This window comes from Rhipicephalus microplus, chromosome 10 (assembly GCF_043290135.1).
Source record: "Rhipicephalus microplus isolate Deutch F79 chromosome 10, USDA_Rmic, whole genome shotgun sequence".
Classification (NCBI taxonomy): Eukaryota; Metazoa; Arthropoda; class Arachnida; order Ixodida; family Ixodidae; genus Rhipicephalus; species Rhipicephalus microplus.
Window position 1 is genome coordinate 94,485,577 of NC_134709.1, and position 21,743 is coordinate 94,507,319.

General features: G+C 44.2%; 1 protein-coding gene across 1 annotated transcript in view; it reads right to left on the reverse strand.

Moving 5' to 3' along the window:
• Window positions 1-1,630: 1,630 nt before the first annotated feature.
• LOC119181485 (mitochondrial ribosome-associated GTPase 1) overlaps window positions 1,631-21,743 on the reverse strand; it is a 28,074-nt gene continuing 7,961 nt past the window's right edge. The window contains exons 3-10 of the mRNA XM_037432738.2: window positions 21,552-21,743; window positions 19,741-19,797; window positions 17,862-17,955; window positions 17,097-17,158; window positions 12,803-12,899; window positions 4,622-4,703; window positions 3,076-3,182; window positions 1,631-2,235 (exon numbers count right to left, since the gene is read on the reverse strand). Of these exons, the coding sequence (XP_037288635.2) occupies window positions 2,096-2,235; window positions 3,076-3,182; window positions 4,622-4,703; window positions 12,803-12,899; window positions 17,097-17,158; window positions 17,862-17,955; window positions 19,741-19,797; window positions 21,552-21,743 (831 nt within the window). The 3' untranslated portion in view covers window positions 1,631-2,095. The remainder of the gene's footprint in view (window positions 2,236-3,075; window positions 3,183-4,621; window positions 4,704-12,802; window positions 12,900-17,096; window positions 17,159-17,861; window positions 17,956-19,740; window positions 19,798-21,551) is intronic.

Genomic DNA, 21,743 nt, shown 5'->3' on the forward strand with positions numbered 1-21,743 from the left:
GCAAGTGGTTGCTTGTAAAGTCCTTATAAATGCTGTCTCAGTTAAGAAATGAGGGCAGCTTGCGCTGGTGTAAGACTGGACCAACAGCAGTGCTTGTGGCCAACCTAGGCTATTAGCAAGGTCTTGTTTTAAAAAACATATATATTGATGTGGTCGTAATGACCAAGATCATAGTTACAATGACCCCAATTAGATTTTTTAACAATAGCCTAATTAGTGCAATGAAATGTTATTAGTATAGCTTGGCTTAATTCGCTTGACAAAAAGCATGCAGGAGACTATAAGGGCTTGTGCACCTGTGACTGATATTGATACTTTCCTGTCAACTGCACAGGCAAAGCCACCAGGCATTTCTGCTCACTTTGGCGTCGTTTCCACAGTCTGCCAAGTGCATGGTGTTGATTATAGGGCCTCGCTGTACTCAGATTGGATGTGTGGCCGTGTCACGTGTTCACTTGCAATGCTCTTATGAATGCTGTCTCAGTCGAAAAATTTGGGCAGCTTGCTCTAGTTGCTCGAGATAGAACAGTGGAGCTTGTGGTTGGCCTGAGTTGTTGGCAAAGTCATCATTCATCTTAAGAGGTCTTTATTAGAGTAGCTGTAATTGGTGAGACCATAATTATCATTGTGCTAATTAATGTCTTAATTAGCATAGTGGTAATGACAGCTTAATTAGCTTGACTAAGCATGAAGTTTGATGTAAGAACATGCAGAAGAGGACTAAGGGCTTGCACACCTACCACTGATGATACTTGCTTGTCTACTCCATGGCATAATGAAAAGCTTAGACAATTTTTCTACCATTTGTAAATTACTCTTTTACATTTCCAAATACTCCATGCTTATTGCAAGAAGACTTTTGCATAAAAATTAAATACCGTTGGTGACGGCAGCTTGAAGTTCCTGCACCAAACGTCGTGAGGTCAACGATTTTGATGGCATGTATTTACTAAGCTCCTAATCAATAAAAATGAATTACGGTGATCTCTGAGCAGGCCATACTCTTAACGTATAATGCTTCATTAAATCTCGTTGAGCCAATGTTGTCAAAAGACAAAAGCGTTTGGACATCTATGACCATGCAAAAGGATATCAGCATGAAATTTTAAAATAGAATATTGGCCTTGACTTCCTCCTTTGTTAAACTTTTGATGGTAAAATTAACAACATTAGAGTTTTCATAGAGCACTGTCAATTTAAAGGGATTCGCTGTCTCTTAGGGGTCCCTTTTATAGCTCTGTTGTGTTGTTGTGAAAGAAAAATACCAAAGACACAGTAGCTTATGGTGTTAACTTATACTGAACCTACTTCACGACAGACATCTCAGCAAAAGATCAGCATTAGGCCTGACTAGCTAGTTTTTCTTGGGAGCCTGAAATCACTTGAAATAGGGAGGTGCAACACCACCCAGATTCTCACTAGCACAGGCTGTGCGTGTCAAAGATGCAGTGTTGACCAGTTGACAAATAGTGCCCTCGAGGCAGGAGCAGCTTCCTACTATGTTACCAACCCCTGCACAGCAATGTCCTCCATGCTTCACCGCCGTCTTCAAAAAAGGCTCAGCTAGCGTATTTGCTCGCACATTGTTTCCTAACAATGCTGATAAACATCCATCTTCACAGTAACAACATGGTAAGCCAATTCAGTTTATACCACATGTTGACAAAGTGAAGGATCCGCAGAAAACAAAAACAAGATCATGCGATCAGCTGGGATTCATCTTCAGACCACTGCAGATGCGTCTCCAGTGTCCAGTAGAAGCCTCTGGCAGGCCGTACGTGGCAACAGCTTCTAGAGGTGGGTTTAAAGCAATGTTATATGAGCCTTGCAATAAGCAATGACAATGAAACCTTGACCTGGATGCTTGATTGCCAAGGGGGGTGTGGGTGTAAACAATAAATTTGCCCACAGTAGAAGATAATCCAAAGCACTGGTTTTTCGTTCATTCTATCGTCTTTCTTATCAGGGTCACAGTTCTCGCGTGTCCTGTGCTAGCATGAAGGGTCTTGTTATGATGAGTGGTAGGTGAACGACTCCACAAAGAAGGAATCTACGATGCACGTGCAGTGGTCTCAAGTTGTACCTAATTAAGCTACTACGCACTGGGTTGCCTTGCAGCGACCAGGCTGCCTTTTTCTGAATCTGGCAGAAATGTGATCCGGCCGAGAAGGCCTCTTCGAAAGCCCTGGATAAAGTTGGCAGCTGCTGCCTCCTGGTTGGGGCGCAGGCTCCATCCTGGAACGAGAAACGATTTGGCTCAAGTCCACTTATCCGCACCTCGCAGAGCCGTCCATTGCCCCAGTGACGATTCCTGACCTGTTGTCACTTTCCGCATCAGGTCAATATCTCAATGTGACACAAAAATATGCTTTAGGTTGAAAACTAGGTAATTATTTCAAATAACCAGTGAAGTTTGTCCTCAGAAATATCGAAATTTTGTCACTAAAAGCACCAAGTAAGGTCACAATGGAGTACAATACTGTCATAATTATGTGGGAGTGGCCACTTGTTTGCAACTTCGTGATACGAGTTTCACTTGATATTCAAAAATATGGCATACAGGACAGAAAGAAACCTGTGGCAGCATTTGTCAACACCTTCTACTGCCTTAGTTAGAGGTGATGCATCACTACTGCCGTATTTTTCATGCGTTGGATAGCCACCACAAATATTCTCAACCAAGTACTTTACTTCAAAACAGGGGAATTCGTTGAAAAGCAACACTGGAGAGTTGACAGAGACAAAGGAGGCACGGTTGCACTACTGTTCTGTTGTTAAATGCTAGATTAAACTTGCTCCATCATGAGATAATGCATTTACGTTTGAATAACATAAAAACGTACACGTGTACATGCACATTCTTGTGCTAAAAAATGTGCCACATATGTTCAAACAATGCAATCCACCTCTGCACCTACGTGTCAAGTCTTTCACATTGCTCTAGAGTGCTCAGCAAGCGGAATATTTAAATATACGGTGACTTCTCTATCCTGAGAGTCATATCTGCTAAAAGTCTTTTTGCGCAGTGAATAATTGTTGTGCATAATGACAAGTGACATGTTTGTCTCCACATACCTTCGTAGGTGCGCACTTTGTTTAATACACGCATGTTGATTGCAGTCTTGTACAGGACAAGTCGAATGTCATCACATGGCCCATCTAGCCCCAAGTAGTCAACGTAACTGCAACAGAGCGAAAATAGCCAGACAACATGACAGCACTACTTTCTTATCCTATACAGAGTGGCTACACAGGCGTACAATCATTATTCCCTTAATTAGAACAGATATGAGGCATTGTACTACCAACTCAGATATCACCATTTTTTAATATGATGACCTTTCATATCTTTTCCATTCGTCTTAAGTAATGGAGCAGAAGATGTCCAAAAAAAAATTAACCAAGCCTCGACAACAATATTCACTAGCATGCATGAGGCGACGATTAACAAGAACAGCATTAGTCACATTTTCGTACATCGATGCAACTTCTTTTTAATTACCTTACCCCAAGATAGCAGGGAAAAACTGTACATATCTAAGTATGTTACAGAAATCTGATAACCAAGCCGCCTAAGAATCCATCCTAAAGCTGTAAAGGTATTTAGCTTTCAATAAAGTCCTGTGGTCTTTATGCTTTTGCAGTTGACTACACGTTAGTGTTTTCTATTAAAAAATAGTCAAGTTGACACACTTTGCCCGGGTCGTAGACAAGTTTTAAAGAGGCGTTCGCAGCATTGCAAACTTTGCTAACTCCAATGCATTTTGGACCATGCTGAGATAATGCTGTTTTCAAGTAGTATTGACAGTCCTGAAAAAGCTCGGGTGGTTCATTTTGCCCAGACACTCATCAAAAAGTTCAAGCAATAAACAGCGAGCTAAAACAGAAACCAAAACAAGGAGCTGCTCCGTCATCCATGGTGGGCATTGAACGAGATCTGCTACACCCCGCCACAGCTGGCCAGAGTGTAAACAGAGACGAAAAGCAAGTTGGCGATGTCACCCGACGCGGAATCAAGCTGTGCTAGCTCGTCTGAACTTACCAGTGACAAGTTCGACGATGATTGCAGCTACTATCTGAGCGCGAAAGCATCGCTTTTTGATTTCGACCCGCCGGCGCGTGAAGCATCTGACATGCCCCGAATTGCTGTCCTCTTTGCCCAATATTGTAAGAACCGATGTGAACGGCAACTAACACGCTGTATGCAGCTGACAGAACTGAACCGTTCTCGCGTTGTCGTCACTTCGTAGAAGTAAGTGCGCTGCATCCGTCAGCTGGGAAAGCCAGGGTTTTTAAAAAAAAGTAGTTCCTTACATCACATACACAGGGTGGCCTGCATCTACAAATGCGATTCCAGAATCAGCTACCTATTTAAAAAATTTTTTTATCAAAAACTAAATGACTTACGGTTGTATAATTTGGCACATATCACCACGGTACCAATGAAAACATGTGTTAAAAGTTTTAGTGAAATCGGTGCATATCAAAAGAATGCCGGAGTTCCCCTTAAATTAGCCCTTAGATGTGAGAATTGTCAGAACAAGCCACGTGATTCAGCTAGTTCAACGCACAGACGAAGTATTGAAGGCACTTCGCTAATCAATCAAACCACTGTGCCCACCTGTAATTGTGCTGCTGGTTGAGCCAATAAAGCAGGTAGTCAGCCATTAGCACGTTTCCAACCAGGTGGTCCAGCATACAGCCTGCGTACGAACACGTTGAGGGTCATGCTTTACACGTGCCAAAAGTCGTCAGCTGCAATGTTCACATGCTCATTGACCCCATTTAAACCCTGCCACATTTCTCCCTAATCAAGCCAAAGGAGAAACACCCAAAGATATAGTCTGAAACAGCATCACAGCTCCTTGTAATGAAGGTTTATTTGATATAAAAACATCTGTACTAATTTTGATGTGTTGCTATTGGCAAGAAACATTTATGTCTATATCAGGTGGCAACTATAGCCAAGGCAAAGAGGCCACAGAGCCTGAGCACAAGCAATAATATCAAGCTTGGCACTGGTGGCTATGATTCCTCAGCATTTGTCATCTTTACCACATACGTTGACACATTTTTACTACAGTTTGTTACAGCATCTGCATTTGTTACATCAACGTTCGTCTTCATTAGTTTTCCAGAAATGGACTGGCTATAGCAGAGAAAGGTTTGTATGAAGCTTTTTCTTTTTCTCAAATATTCGCGTTTGACCTGCTGTAGTAACTGGAGTGTTCTACTAATGACCGCAAGGTCATGTGTTCAGTTCCAGTCGTGACTGCCACATTGTGATTGGTGCAGAATGTGAAAACAATCACTTGCAGTGTCTTGGGTATACATTAAAGAATTCCAAGTGGAACACGTCTGTTTAATGTGGCTCATTTCTGTTTCAATTTTGTATAATGCATATCCTTCAGTAGTCACACATCAGCATGTAACCTGTCCAATAAAACAACGCTGATTGTCATTTTACATTGAACAGGGTGTACACAGAAGCATTTTGCCACACTGCTATGCACTCGCAGCGCACTCCCACTACACGAGAATAGTCAGTTGCTCGGACGACTGATGTTTGGAATAACACATTTATTCATGCAACAAACATGCCTGGACTAGGCCACTTGAATCTCCACCACATCGAAAGCACAGAAACCAGTTGAAGCTTTCTTTGGACAAGCCAGTTGTGCAACAATGCTCGCTGTACTTTCCTCAGTGGACCTACCTTCCTCGAGGCATGATGTAGTGTTCTACACAAACCGGCACAACACCGCCCCGACAACATGTCTCTCTTCTCCCTACTTCTGCTTCAACCAATAAAGAGCAGAACGCTGTCACTACTTCAGGTGCATACCACATTCACCACCCTCTGCAGTGGGCTATACTCGGGATACAACAGAAGAAAAAAAAAAGCAGTTTTTTGCTATCAAAGGACCTTCAAGCCAATGGCATCGCCGTGTCATCAAGAAATTGTGCCAAACCGCCTTCACGCTGCGCTCATGAAGTAATCGAAGAGCGTGTTTTTCTATGCTGATGGACCTCAACCAAATGGCCACCTCCGCTGTTCGTGACATCCACCAGCGCTTTCAGTGAGACCGCGCTCTCACAAGCTGACTTTAAACCATGAACTCTTTCGTGTGTTTTATCCTAACAGGAAAATAAAAGAAATTGTACTAAAATGTTATCTCCGCTCAAAGTAAGGGCTTCTAGAGGAACTACTTTTTGGCGCAAAAGCACTCATAGAACTGAGGGGAACAGCACAAAAAACAGAACAGCAAAATATTGAACACACGACACAAGCGCTGACTAAAAAACATTATCTATTTTTCCAGGAGGGCGAGTGAAGGCTCACTGACGCACATGTTTCCTTTTGTCTTGATATTCTTACGCTGAAGCGGCAACATGTGAAGCGTGGAAGAAGAGAACGAAGTGGTTTGTTTGGGAAGCAGCTCGGTGCGGCTAGCCTTCGCCATTCGCTCTTCAATAAATACGCCCCATCGTAACAGTTTTGGTGAGAGGTGCTGGGTACGATAACGGCGCCCCCGACGAATGGCGACTTATCGACGGCTGAGGTGCAATACGCGGAGCTTTGCCGAAGCCGGCGACTTGCTGGTCTGCCACCTGCGATGGCGTCTCACGACAACAATGACAACGGGCCACCTGCTTCCCGCATTCCATGGCAGCCCTACATCCAGCCTCCATCCTTCGCTAGACAAGCTGCAGAAGATGTCGACTTGTGACTCAGCTCCTACCAACGGGCGAGTCAGTTTAATGGCTGGGATGCCACCGACCAGCTCAACAGTGTGGGACTCTTTCTCAAAGGAACCGCATCTGTATTGTCTGAAAACCACGAAGCCCGAGGACGTGGCAGAAGTTCCTCGATGAAATCAAGTTGTGCTTTGGGGATCCGGCAGCGAAGAAGAAGCATGCCGAGCAAACTCATATGCAACGAGCACAAGTCTCCGGAAAAACCTGCACGACGTATATCGAGGAGGTCCTCAAGTTGTGCAAGGCACTGGACCCCTGGATGACAGAAGAGGACAAGGTTGGTCATCTTCTAAAAGGGATCGCGGAGGATGTTTACCAGTTCCTCACCGCAAAAGAAAGTTTGGAGCGTGTAAATGACATTATCAAGCACTGCCGTACGTTTGAAGCGCTGAAAGCGCGGCGAATTACACCAAAGTATGGCTATCTGCCTAACGTCACTGATGTCGCCAGTGTCAACGTGCATCCAACTCCATCAGATCTGGCGTTTATGATTCGCCAAGTAGTGCGCGAAAAGCTCGACCTACACGAGGGGGCTTCTCGGCAGGCACCTACTGTCCGAGAACCCTTTTCCCCCTGTGACTTAAGCGCTACGACTATCAACGCCGCCTCCCTTGATGCCTACAACTATACGCCTCGTCCTCGAGGGCCAAGCCAAACTATGCGTCCGTACTACCCATTGGATGACGAATACGTGCGCAGACCACCTACCGGTTATCAAGCATGGAAAGGCCGGGCCGTTCATCCTTCTGCTGACCTCCCACAGCGCACCCCGCGAACGTCCCATAAGCTTTCACTGGCATCCGCGGTCACGTCGCCCGATTCTGCCCCCATCACCGTTGCACGGCAGCACCGCCCTATAGGCGACCACGCGCTTTCTACGGGCGCAGCAATCAGCACGTTAACAAGACACTCTGGCCCTCAGACTCTGACAGCAGGCCAAACCATCGGGGGAATCATCGCAGTGACTCAACAGCGTCTGTGCGGAGCTTGGCGCCACCACGTTCACGCTACCGAAGATCCTCATCTCCTCGACGACATCCCACTTCACAGCCGCCGGGAAACTAGGCGGCGCGACCAATGGAGGTGAGGCCGCCAGTCATCTTCAGCTACACGCCGCTTCGCCTCCACCAGTGACTATGCGTCATAACAAGATTTGTGTTTTTGTGCACAATGTTACGACGACAGCTTTAGCGGACACGGGAGCAAGTGTCTCTGTTATGAACATGAATTTCAAAACCCAATTAGTTCATAAGGTGATGTTCAAGTGGGATAATGCGAGCACATTTCGTGCTGTGAGTTGAGAATTACTACAACCTCTTGGTGTGTGTACTGCGAACGTCTACATCTCTAATAACGTCTTTCAAGCCGAATTCACAGTGCTCGCTAAATCAACGCATAATGTGATTCTGGGTCTAGATTTCCTGCAACTGTGCGGTGCCACTCTTGATTGTGGTGCCGGCAAGCTTTTTGTCTCTCCTTTTCTTGCCGACCAACCTGCTGTTTGTTCGCACACCCTCGCCGTCTGTGAAGATTCCATCGTACCACCCCGTTTGTTATCCAGCGTTCAGGTTACTGTCGCTAGTGCGGAAAATGATGCATTCGACCCTGTTGTTGAGCCGACGACATCAATCGTCGCAAAGAAGGGTATGCTCATGCCTTGCTGTATTGTCTCTGTGGCCTGTGGCACAAGTACATTGTGGGTGTCAAATTTGTCTAACCAGTCTGTTGTGCTTCCAAGTGGTATGCGACTTGCCTCATTTGAAGCGGATACAAGCCTTAATAATGTTATGAATAACTTGTTTAATGATCTATTTACAGCGCATAGAACTCGACGAGCAAGATGGCGTCAGTCCAGCCTCAAACCAAAACTCACTTCGTCCTTCTCTTTCATGCAGCCCTGTTTAGCGGCTGTTACGTACCATAACGCCCGGCGGTAGAAGCACCGTCCCGGTGCTTCTACCGCCGATGATGTTGAAGATGTCGATGATGTTGAAATCTACGCAGATGATGTAGAAAGGGAGTAATAGGGCCTTAGCCGAGCCACGTGAACGGTGTCGCTCGGAGCTGACGATGACTTTGTTGGATCGGTTGGAACAATCTCGTACACTTGTGACGTCTGTCACTTGGCGAACGATACGGAATGGTCCAGTGTAGGGCGACAACAGTTCTTCAGACAGTCCCACACGCCGAGTAGGTGACCGGAAGAGCACGGGAGAACCAGGGGAAAAGTGCACACATACCGCACCCTGTGTTTCTGTCTTTCCTGCGTTGGGCATGTCCTGAAGCCACGTTTCGAAAGCTCGCTCAGTAGAATTGTTGCCAAGGCACTGAGTAGTTCAGTCGGGTAGACAGACAGAAAATTTCAGTCATCCCTTACATACACGGTGTGAGCCACACACTCAAGAGGATTGTTGGCAAGCCAGGCGTGAAACTTGTTTGCTCGGCTCCTCGTAACCTCGGCCGCCTTCGCAAGAAAGTGAACGATGACAATCCCAAGGAGCATGCGTGCATCCAGAAACACAGGACGCAGTATGTTGAGTGTGTGACCAACATAGTGTACGACATTCCGTTGTCCTGTGGTCTGTCCTATACTGGACACACTGGTGGCTGTTTGAAAGACCGCCTGAGGGAGCACGCAAATAATCTCAGGACTTCAACAAGCAGCATTTTGGGAGCCCATTGCTCCTTGTGTGGCTGCGTCCCACTCTTTCGTGCACGCAAGATACTCTCAAGTTATCGTAACAAGACAGAGTGCGAAATTAACGAGGCTTTTCATATAGAGACAAAAGGGAACATGTGCGTCAGCGAGCCTTCACTCGCCCTTTTGGAAAAAGAGATAATGTTTTTGTGTCAGCACTTGTGTCGTCTGTTCAATCTTTCTCCGTCCCGTTTTTTGCGCTGTTCCACTCAGTATCATGTACCAACTGGCCCTTCAAAAAACCCTTCTGCACTCGTGGAAGCATGGGTCCAAGCGCTTCTTGTAGGTGCAAAGCAGCCAGTCGCGACATCACGGTGACACGGCAACGCTTTCGGCTGAAGCAAGGTCTTTTCACGGTAAAAAGACGCTTTTTTCTTTATTTTTATATGAGTACGGTGGCCACGGTGTTTGACTGCTCACCCAAAGGCCACAAGATCGAATCCCGGCCGCCATGGCCACATTTTGATATAAGCAAAGTGCTAGTCTCTCGTGTGCTCATCTTTATGTGCTTGTTAAAGAGACCAGATGGCGGGCATTTGCAAAGCCCTGTACTACGGATTCCCTCATAATTAGATCCTGCTTTCGGGACATAAAGCCCCACTATTATTAACAAGTGTTCACCCTTCCATCAACAATGCCAAGGCAGGCGAGTGTATTTCGATACATCACGTGTGTAAGTCGCTACTGTTCTTCCCCATAGAATGCTTCCTTACTAAGGAAATACCGACACAATATTATTGCTTAGTGAAATTTTGTTTAGTTAAATTAAGGGGAAGTACCTGAGAATCCTGAAAAGAAAGAAAAGGTAGTGCAACAATACTGCAACGTCCCTTTACCACGTAATTCCAAGCATGGCTGTATGGATCGTATGCTCCGTATACACCAGGAGTTCCAGTTTTTCAATAGCAAAAGAAAAGCTTAGTTCGGAATTTCTATGCGAATGAAGGGAATATCTGAGGTTGAAACTTTCTCACAATGTATTTCGTAACCGAACAGGTCTGGTGCCGTCACGATACTCTTGTAAACTGGATTATGTTTCGCAGCGACTAGATCATGCCAACTAGATAAAGGAAATAAGCTACCGGACTGATGCATCTAAAATGTCATTTTTTTCCAGGACGATAAGCCAGTGGAATAGGTAGTCTCCTGAAGTAACAGAAATTACTTCACGTGAAGTATTTTCAAGTTCACTGCTGGGTATTCAGCATTGCACTCGCACGGTTGTGTGAGGACAAAACTTTAACCTGCTTTATGTTGTGTACATCCCATGTATCATTTCGTCAGTTAACAATGAATTGCGTTTACTACAATGTTGATGTTGTTGGAATCCGCATTTCTCTATTGTAATATTGTATTCTCTCCCTCCCCATCTGTAATACCATTAGATGCTGTGGGTACCAGTATGATAAATAAATAAATTATTTTTCAAATTATGATCTAACTAAAATCTCTGAAAAAAAGAAACCAATGATGGTATTCAAACACCTTGATACTTCACTAGATTATTTAGCATGTTCTCAAGCTTGGCAATATCTTTTTTAGGGTGTTGAAGCCCACGTCTTTGATTTCAATATGGTTGGAAGAAGAAAAAAAACATGCCGCTACGACTTATACGCAAGGTGCTGCCAAAAAGTTGTGGTGAAGGGTCATGTAGAAAAGGGTGCTCAAGTTCCATTAACGCAAAACCTGGGGAGTTGCAGATCATGCAGTGTGTGCCGGTGTTTGCCACAGCAAAACCTTTACTCTCTACTGCTTTACTTGCCACCGGTTCACTAATGCACCATCAGTTTGTGAATACGTTTCAAGAAGCGGCATTTCAGATAGATAACTTTACTGTAGAGATCCACATTTGTGTCTCTGGTTTTAAATAAGAGATTTGAGCGCCTTGGTAAGTTTGGTCAGGAATTCTGACACCACTGCTAAGACAAACATAATGTTTTAGGCAGTAACGACGAACCTTTAACTCGGGATATGCATAGGGCGAAACGGTGGCAAATAGTGGGACTTACCCCCCCCCCCCCCTTTTTTTTGCGGTGCATACCTATTTATGATAGACTGTGATAACAACCTGACATGCCGACGAGCCGAGACCCTAAGGTGCTTTACCCCTAAATTAGCAGATGAAAAGGTGTTGTAGTTTACGAAGCACGTGTGCACAGTCCAAGAGGTGGCTTGTTTTGATGTGGCCCAACGAACGGTGTAACTCTTAAGGGACAAGTGAGCAGAGTGTATCAGAGAACAAACGGGTGTTAAGGACATCATAGTCAAAATTAAGAAGAAATGGTCATGGGCAGGGCACGTAGCGCGAAGGCAAGATAACCACTGGTAATTGAGTATCATAGACTAAATTCCAAGAGAAGGCAAGCATGTGAGGGGGCGACAGAAAGTTTGGTGGGCAGATGAGATTAGGAAGTTTGCCGCTATAAAGTGGCAGCAGCAAGCACAGAACTGAGTTGACCGGGGGAAGATGGGAGAGGCATTTGTCCTGCAGTGAGCATATTCAGGCAGGTGATGATGATAACTGAACGGCTGCACCACTATCCCATCATCTATTTGCGACCAACAGCATCCCAATTTCATTCGCCTAAGACGACTTGAAGGGGCTCGAAGACACAAAGAAGCTTTCTCTTCTCGGTTCATGTATTTGCTCTATTCCTCTCTCCTCCTAAGGTTTTCTGCATCTAACGTGTTTTTGCACGGCCTACAGGGTCAAAGGCATTGCAAGCTTTCTTCACTTCACTAGTTTAGCACTGCCTTCATGATCGGCCCACTTTAGACCAAGCGACGATTTCATGTGATGACATCACAAACTGGCTTGTAGCATAGCGCAGAGAAAAATTTAGAACCAAGACGACCACAGGCACTAACTTTCAACCTCGGCATTTCTCCTGTATTGCACTCAAACCTCGATATGTAACAAACCTAAATATAACGAATTATTGGTTATGACAAAGCAAGACATAATAAATTATTGGTTATAACGAAGTAAATGAAGAATATCTGTCATAGATACAGTGCTACAAATATATGTTTATAATGAATTTTTGGACTTAACGAAATGTTTTTGGAGCAGGTGTGACTTCGTTATAATTAAGTCTGATTACATATCTCTTTCCTTATTTGTCTTTACACTATGGTACAAGCCAGTTCACGATCAACCAACAAACCCACATTGCAACCAGGCAGACAACAAAAATTTTGGTGACTTGTCACGGCACGATCAAGTCATGACGTGATGATGGTTTCTTGCTTTCCTTGTGTTGATGACGACGCCAAGGCACGCCAACTCTGACGGCCAATTTTTGCGTTTCATCGGGCATGTAATGAACTTCGCTGCTGGCTTACCGCACAGTGCCAACTGCAGCGCCGTCTGGGGGTCGTTTGTGGCAGGACTCAAAATGCCAGGTGTGTCCAGCAGATACATCAGTGGGTCCTCGCTGATCTGCGGTGTATGGTCACTTTGCGTCACTCATACAGTCAGTCAACTGCCAGACAAAAAGCTACAGTACTGAAAACACAGGATGCTGCTACTACGTCACTTTAATGTAACTGCATGTAATGGGATCCCAGATATCTGCTTCTAATAAAGCTCAGTAAGTCATAAAAAGCCATTCTGTTTCTTTTGGAAAAATAAATAAATAAATGGCGAGTAAGTTGGCATTCAATGAACATAGGTAAGTTGGCTTGTGGTTACCTGAGAAAATACTAAAAGCACTGCTTAGTGCACGAGCATCAAGATAAAATCCCAATCTGTCAAGTGTACAGCCTTGTGAATTTCTTAGTGTCATGCCTTTACTCCTGAAACCCCATGCAGAGAATGGCAGAATTTGTGGTAGGGGGTCTACCGATGTATTGAAAGCTTTTTGTCAGTCTAGAACATGAGCAAAATACCAAGCTTAAAGGGGCCCTGCTGCACTTTTTGAGCATGGTCACAAAACGCTGCAGATTGGTAGTCCGACCTACCGAGAACATGAGAGCCAAATATTATAGTGTAGCATGTGTCCTGGAATTGACAATAAATTCTCAAAGTCAACTAAAATTTCTTTCGCTTCTTTTGACAAATGACGGTACAAGCGCAAAAATCACTCGTTACAGCCATTGCATGAGCCATTGGCCAATTTGAGAATGGTGCACTCGGTCATTACCGTAGCCGCCACAGGAGTTCGTGAGTTGTTCATGCGTGCGCACTTGGTCGCACTGAAAATCCACATATTCGAAGAAAAGAAAAAAAGTGCTCAAGTTCACGAGGCACGTGTGACGTGTGTTCTTTTCCCGTGCCACATCTAGCGATCGCTGCCTGGGCCAGAAAGGTCCCTACCCATGCGAAGCCGCCCTAAGGCCCGCTTCTTCTTATGAGAGAAAGAGAGAGAGAAAACTATTCTAAAAAATCAGACAATAACGTCAGGCATTAGCCATCGCCCCTGACCATCGGTTGGAATCCCTTGAGACATGGCAGCAGCAAGGGCTTGACTGATGATGTCTTGCTGGGCGTTGGGGTCAGGGCTGCGGAGCAATAAAGTTGATTCCCCCTCCTCCCCATGCTATCCCTCTCTGCTTAGCTTCCAGCACTTTGATCCGGACGAGAGAAGAGAGAATGCAATTGCAGCATGCGAAAATTCTCTGTAACTCCGCTCTTATTGGACAGATTCTAAAGATAGTTGTGGTGGTTAATTCATGACGTGATCAGCTTCTTTAGTCAATCCCTACCATGGCTACTTGGAAAAGTGTCGCTGGCGGTCCAGCCTTCTTCAGAGGACGTAAGTGAAATGGCACATCTCGTAGCAAAGAGCCGCCCAATGAGTTTAGGGGCCACAAAAGAAGAAGGGAAAAAAACAAAAAAAATCACAGACGTTGAACTAGCGAAGGAATCGGCAGTGACTCTTTTTTGCTGGAATGTTAATCAGGCAGGAAAAAAATAAGAAGAAAAAGGTGGAGACGGAGTGTTTCTAGAAGCGGGCAGGTTGTGGGTGTATTGTCACGAGAGGTAGATAAATGGCCGACTGACGAAGCGACCAAAGAAAAAGAGGAAAAGTAAAGAAATTGCGCTTCTTCGCATCACGCACATGGTTTGAGGCCAAGTCCAGGAGGTTCAGTCACTTGTTGGTTGGCTCACAGCAACGAGCCGTACACACAAAAGAAGATACATACGATCGACCCGCTCCAGCCTATGGAAAACATTGGCCATGATAATACTCAAGTAAAAAGAAATAGAGAATCTTTAGAAATAAGCAGAAAAGATCATAAAAATGCATAAAAACAGAAAAATATATATATTTGCAATACCATGCGCCGGCTCACGCCTGTAGCATTGATTGCGTTTATTTTCAAGAGCTAGATTGATTGTCCTTTGTGTCCGAATTAGTGTATAGGGAATGAATTAAATAATTCACTTTATGTTTTCTACGAGAGGTTGCAGAGGCATGCAGCCACTAAGGACTCTGTTAAATCCATGGGTTAGTGATTTGAGTTTGTTTATGAAGTATGATATCCGCTGTTCGCGCTCCCTTGTGTTCTGAAAGCCGCATCATACTTGACGTGCCTTTGCGACCTCTCTTAAAAGATAAAGTGAATTATTTAATTTATCATTTATACATACGTGAATTCGGAGCCACAGGATGATCAATCTAGAGCTTGAAAATAAACGCTATTGATGCTACGGCTATGAGTCGATTCTATGGTGCCAAGGATTCTAGAGACTGCCTTATGAAAAAAGGTGTAAATCGCGTACTTTTGCGGTTTGACACATAGTGCAGCAAGAATACGTTTTTTTTTTTTTAGCAATCTTGTACTTGCATTTCGCCTTAATAGTTTTATTAGTAACAGTAGTAAAGCTGAACAGATGACTGAATATTGAAAGCTTTTGTTTTTTTTAGGGCCCGCATCTTGCCGTGACAAAAAACATTTCGATTCATAGGCTAATAAGTTCCACAGATGACCCTGAATTACATGCAATCGCAGTACAAGCACGCGACGACACGATACGTAAAAATAGGCTCTTGGGTAGCCTGTGCCGCCAAACTAGTGACAATGAAAGACGAAGCCTTCCGAGGTGTGTGTCGAGCGAGGGGACACGAGAGACACAAGGCTCAGGAAGGGGTGCGGGAGGACGAGAGCGAAACAGAGTACAATGTCTCAATGAGTTCCTGTCACCACTTGCTCGGGAAGCGCAGCGCGGGCACAATTTTTGACTCAGTGGTGGCACCTAGTGGCACACTTCCTCAACTGCCACAATGTTTGGAATCTCTAACCATGGGACTGAATTGCGCTTCCCTCCCTACAATGCCAATGTATGGGGCTAACTGTGTCCCCCTCCCTGTAATATCAATGTATGGGGCTGGCTTTGCATACCGCTCCCTATAATGTCAATGTATGAGAGTGAATTGTGCCTCCCTCCTCATAATGTCAATATATGGGGCTGACTGTGCCCCCCTTCCTATAATGTCAATGTATGGGACTGAATTGCGTTTCCCTTCCCATGATGTCAATGCATGGTGCTAACTTTGCGTCCCCCCCTTCCCACCATCGAGCGCATACCTATGCACACCTATGCATGGACTGCGGTGGGAGGCCCTAACTTGTCCATGCGTGCGCGCACAATCGCATTGAAAAACCGCGTATGTTAGCGAAAAAAATGAGAAAAAAGTACTCAAGGTAACCAGGCACACATGAAATATTTTTTCCCCATGCCATCCCTCCCTGCTCAGCTTCCAGCACTTTTGTCGGGACAAGAGAAGAGAGGATGCAATTACAGCATGCGACAAACTTTTTTAACTCCATTTGTACTGGACAGATTATAAAAAATCTTTGCAGCGGTGAATTCGTGAGGCAATAAGCTCCTTCAGTGAATCCATTCCATGGCTACTTGAAAAAGTGTTGCCGGGCTCCTTTAACATTGACACATTCTTGAAAGTTCAGCACGCGATAACTTGTGTTCACGTATGTTCAGAACATCCACTTTTGTCCTAGTGCATGAAGTTTTTATTTCATAGTATTGCAATATGCTCATTTACTTTGCAACTCTGCCCCGCCGCGATGATCTAGTGGCTAAGGTACTCTGCTACTGACCCGCAGGTCGCCGGATCGAATCACGGCTGCGGCGGCTGCATTTTCGATGGAGGCGAAAATGCCGAGGCCCGTGTGCTCATATTTGGGTGCACGTTAAAGAACCCCAGGTGGTCAAAATTTCCGTAGCCCTCCACTACGGCGTCTCTCATAACGATATGATGGTTTTGGAACGTTAAACCCCACATATCAATCGAACACTTTGCAACTCAGTTTAGAAAAAAATCGTGCTCTCAAAGAGGCACATAAAATGTTTTATATTTCAATAACTACATGAACTGCTAGAAAAATGATTGCATATTTGAAATAAGCATGCAAATATACATAAACTACTCAAGTTTTATAAAACATGATTAAATTTTTTTTTTAATTATAAAGAGCAGTTTTTCTTCAACCATTCGAAGGCGACCACACTTCATTTGGGAACTTTTATCCTGTTTAATTCTCAGTTTCCACAAATAAAGTGAGTAGTAGTAGCTGAATAACCCCTATTCCAGAGATGCCTGTTGCTACAAGCCAATGATTTGCATGCAGCATCTCTATATAGCTCATTTACAATGCAGTTGAGATTACGCACCTTGATGCGTTCCAGGACACGCATGGTGACGCCTGCTGTAGCACCAACACGCGTGGCGGGGCCTGCGACAACATGTGTGACAGGTTATCGCTACTAATCTCACTGTTACTGCTGGCTTTGCAAATCACATTCAAGCCAATTCAAAGAGATACTCATTTTAAATGTTAAGCCTTGATATAAAAAATGTTTGAAATAAATCGATTCTTGATTAAACGAATTACTTCACTTTTTTTTGTTAGTACGGCCAAGCTATAAGAGTACTTGACTATAGTTAATCCATATGGTTTGTGTTGCAACTAGAGCTCACAGTGGCATTTGAGGTTATATGCCAGTACTTCATTATTGCTCGTTAGCTCATTTCACTTATAAAATAATGCAATTCTTTCATCTTCATCTTCGACTTTTATTACTATCAATGTTATCGCTGTTCTGTGCAAAGGTGTAGCTGTTACCATGACAGGGCGACTATAGTCAATTTCTTTTTATTTCTGTTACAATACGTAACAAATAAAACACAATATACCAAAGCAACCACCCTGGAGAACTTCACAAGAGTTGACTGTTGGGCAAGTTGGTGCTTTGCAAATAGAAACCATCGTGAGGGCGCAACTAAACACAACACACAAGAAAAAACAGATGAGGGCAGGCGCAAACTACCAACTAGTTTGCACCTGTCCTCATCTGTTTCTTCCTGTGTGTTGTGCTTAGTTGCGCCCTCACGATAGTTTCTACACCCTGGAGAAGCTGCCGACGAACAAGGCTTGCCTGTCCTGCCCAGGTGCATCTTCCGGAGGGCATTGATGAGAGACGACTTGCCAACGTTTGGAATGCCAATCACCATGATGGTGTAGTCAAACGCCTGCAACGAGAATCACAGTGGGCCTGCGTTGGCTAGCAAAATATAAATGAATCCATAAGGCAGTGGAAGTCCATTTTGATGCAGCAGCGAACTACGTCAACTATTTTTAAACTTAGGACAGATTGAACAGGAAGAACATTGTTACACCAAATTGATGAACTGTTAATTATTAGTAAACATGAGCATAAGCATGAACCTTCTTAACGTATCTACAAAACACATTTTGTCTTTAATCAACAGCTACGTTGACTATATACTGCCCATTTTGGATTACACAATCTTAATCAAAACCAGCAGATAATGAAGCCAAGGATGGCATAGGGGAGATTCATTGCACTATATCTTTAAGTGTATTGCAGTAATTACAATATATATGTGAAGAAAGTCAAGGTGACCAGAAGGCTCCCGAAATTCCATTCCTTCATCCATTCTGTATTGAGAGATTGAGAAGATTGCAAGACGTTGCATCATGCTTGCAATCAAGTTCTGTGAGGAAACTTCATGATTATACAGTCAACATCTGCTAGTTCAAACTATAGGGATGCACACAGTTTTGTTTGAATTACTGTACACGGTAGTGTCACACAGTTACAAGTTGCTGTATGAACAGTTTCACAGGCTCAGTTGCATAAAACAGGTTTAATATCCATACAGGCACATGAATGGATGTATTACACTAGCGCAGGGGCTCAACAGTATAAACATGGTTATAACAAACTGCTTGTTATCACATATCAGTGCCTAACTAAATTGTTCTCAGAAGATGGAAGTACCAGCCATTCCTTCATGAAAAAACTAAGCATTCATAAAAGTAATCTTCGGTCAGATGGCACTACATACAGCACTCTTGCATTGGTATGGGCGAACTATGCTCATACGTCCGAGAGGTCAAGTGCAGTAGTACAGTATCAAAGGGAGCACATATTGCCAATAAAGCACAGCTACCAGGAACGCTTGTCTGACACGACTGATAGAAAGTGTCTCGTTTGATGCGTAAGGTCAATGTATGTGTGTGGTTTGTGAAGACACCTGAACTCTGCCATGTAGATGTTGACTGCAGTTGTTGAGCAATTTTCAAGACGGCATTTTCTGGAAGAGTGGACTGTATATTCAGAGAGCAACTGAAGGTGCTCCATGAACTCTGGAAAGCTTGCAGTACTGCACGAGCCAGAAGAGATGACTTGACAAGAAAATTTTTGGTGAACTCGGAACTTCAGGTGCACCGACAACGCAGCGAAAATTTGAAGATGTGTTTTATTGACCTGTCACTTGAAATTGTACGTAACGTTTTACTAGTGGCAATTGAACTGCTTGTTGGTGGTCATTGACTATAAGTGACTCTCTGACCTGTAAAAATGTTTTGATAAAACTTATCTCACTGGTTTTTATGATAATGTGAAATAAACTATGATTTTCAAGTACATATCTCTTACGGTTAATAAAAGCTTCTAAATAGGGCACTACTGTATCTTGTTCGAACTAGAGATGTGCAAATTTAACAGTATGTACGCTTCTCAGTTTCTTCACAGCTTTCTTTTTGATCTCCTTTATGTCATAAATACACGGTTGATGCATTTAATGCAGGTTTAACATTACATTATGAGGAGGCTTTGTCTAACTGACAGCACCAGCGATGAAGCGCACACTTTCTTAAAATCTGAATGTCTAATCCCTATGTAACAAAATTTCCATTACCCCTGTTTCTTACAGCTTTATCGAGCCATGCTTGGCTGCACCTTATCGAGGCAGCTAGGTGAGCAACATGCAGACCCCTACAGTACTCACCTCATGCCGGTTGTAGCGCTCCGACTTGCGAATTAGGTCTGCAACCATGGGCACAATCTGCAAAGTATGTTTTCATATCCCTGACACACATGTGAACATTGAATCAATACAGATGCTGTCACGAATTATTTACACATGCATTGAGCTGAGAGGGAACAACATAGGACTAAGTAAAGAGTGTGTATATTAGTTGCCACCACCCTTAATATACGTCGAATTGTCGTAATGCTGGCAGGCACACCTATATCAGAGCCAACATAAACTTTAGTAACCAGTTTAACAGCTCGATGATGATGATGATACGTGGAGTTTAACGTCCCAAAACCACCATATGATTATGAGAGATGCCGTAGTGGAGGGCTCCGAAAATTTTGAACACCTGGGGTTCTTTAACGTGCACCCAAATCTGAACACACGGGCCTACAACATTTCCGCCTCCATCGGAAATGCAGCCGCCGCAGCCGGGATTCGATCCCACGACTTGCGGGTCAGCAGCCGAGTACCTTAGACACTAGACCACCGCAGCGGGGCCAGATTAACAGCTCCAAGGCGCACTTATCTCGAGCACCTCCACGTAAGAGTTGTTCTGTCGTACTGTTTCATTTCGTGGGCATTGTATGTAGATTTAGCCTTCTTATGCAGGCGAGACACACGTCTGAGCAATCATTCAGAAATATCAATTCTCTGTGGTTACTGCACCCTACAGTTCCGAGCAAATTTACAATTTACGGAAAAGGCTAGACAAAGCTTTGTACTTGGCTCATTCCCACAACCTCCTGCATCGCTAGCCTGTCTTCGCTTCTCAGACACCCAACTCCCTGTCTATGGGTATGGTTCCATAAAATTGCCATATCTCTTATTTTTGTCGGGAATTGATAAATCAGCGAACTTGGTGCTTCAACATATCTCACATTTATCGACTTTTGAGCTGTTGTTTCAAGAAAATGGCACATGCTGTGTAAAATTTATCAGCTGCACAATGCAATGCATGTACACAAGCGTTCAGGCACTTGGTTGCCCATTAAACGCAGAGATCACAACTGGGATTCTACCCACAACCTTGAGTTTAAAAGAGTGCTGACATGATTTCAGTTAGCTTGTTGTTCTAAATGAGAACACTGGTGTAAAGAGCACTGAAATGAGTATTGCAGTGCCTGGAAATGCATTCAATGTATTTGAGATATTGCTACCTTAAAAAAAAAAAGGTTCGGTTTTAATATTGAGGGTGCCGTTTCACAGTAGACATGGTCAGACATCACTGGCTAGCAGCAGAAGCTTCATCATCTGCTGTTTATTGCACACAAACAATGATGAGTGGCATTAAAACCACTGCTTGGGCGAGCTGGCTTATCCTTAAGACAGATTAACCAGCGCGAAAAGACGCAACACTTAAGAAAGTACGTACTACATACACGCAGTGCTGGTGAGTGGGGTGTCGTCTAGCGATTTCAATTATCTATGCCTGCATGCAGGACGCAACCTTTGCAAAATCAGTAAACTGCGTTGTCTGGTTCATTGCAGTGGTGCTGGCATGCAGAAGCTATGCGACGAAACCTTTGAAATAAAAATGCCTCTTGCGATGCCTCAAAATGGGGTCAGTACTGCTTTAACAATGCACTAAACCGTGGCCGCTCACCTACTATACAGCGGATAAAAAATAATTGTTAGTACTACAGACAATGCTTTCAGTTCTTTGCACTCAAAAATTAGAAATATGAGCTAGTATCTAGGTGTGTCTAGAGTGTATTATAAGTTGGAGCATTGCAGGGTTCAAAGACATTGCTCAGCATTGGTTGTGCAGATCCACCAACCTTATCAACGTTGCGGCTCGGCTCCGTACTGCGGATGTGGAGGACGTTTTGTGTGCCCTGGTCACGCAACTGCTGGGCAACAGTCGCCTTGAGGTTGGGGTCGGCGAGGTCGGCCTTGTTGAGAAGCAGCACGTGTGGTTTGATGGCCGCAAGCATGGACAGAAAGTGTGGATTTCGACCGCTCAATGGAGC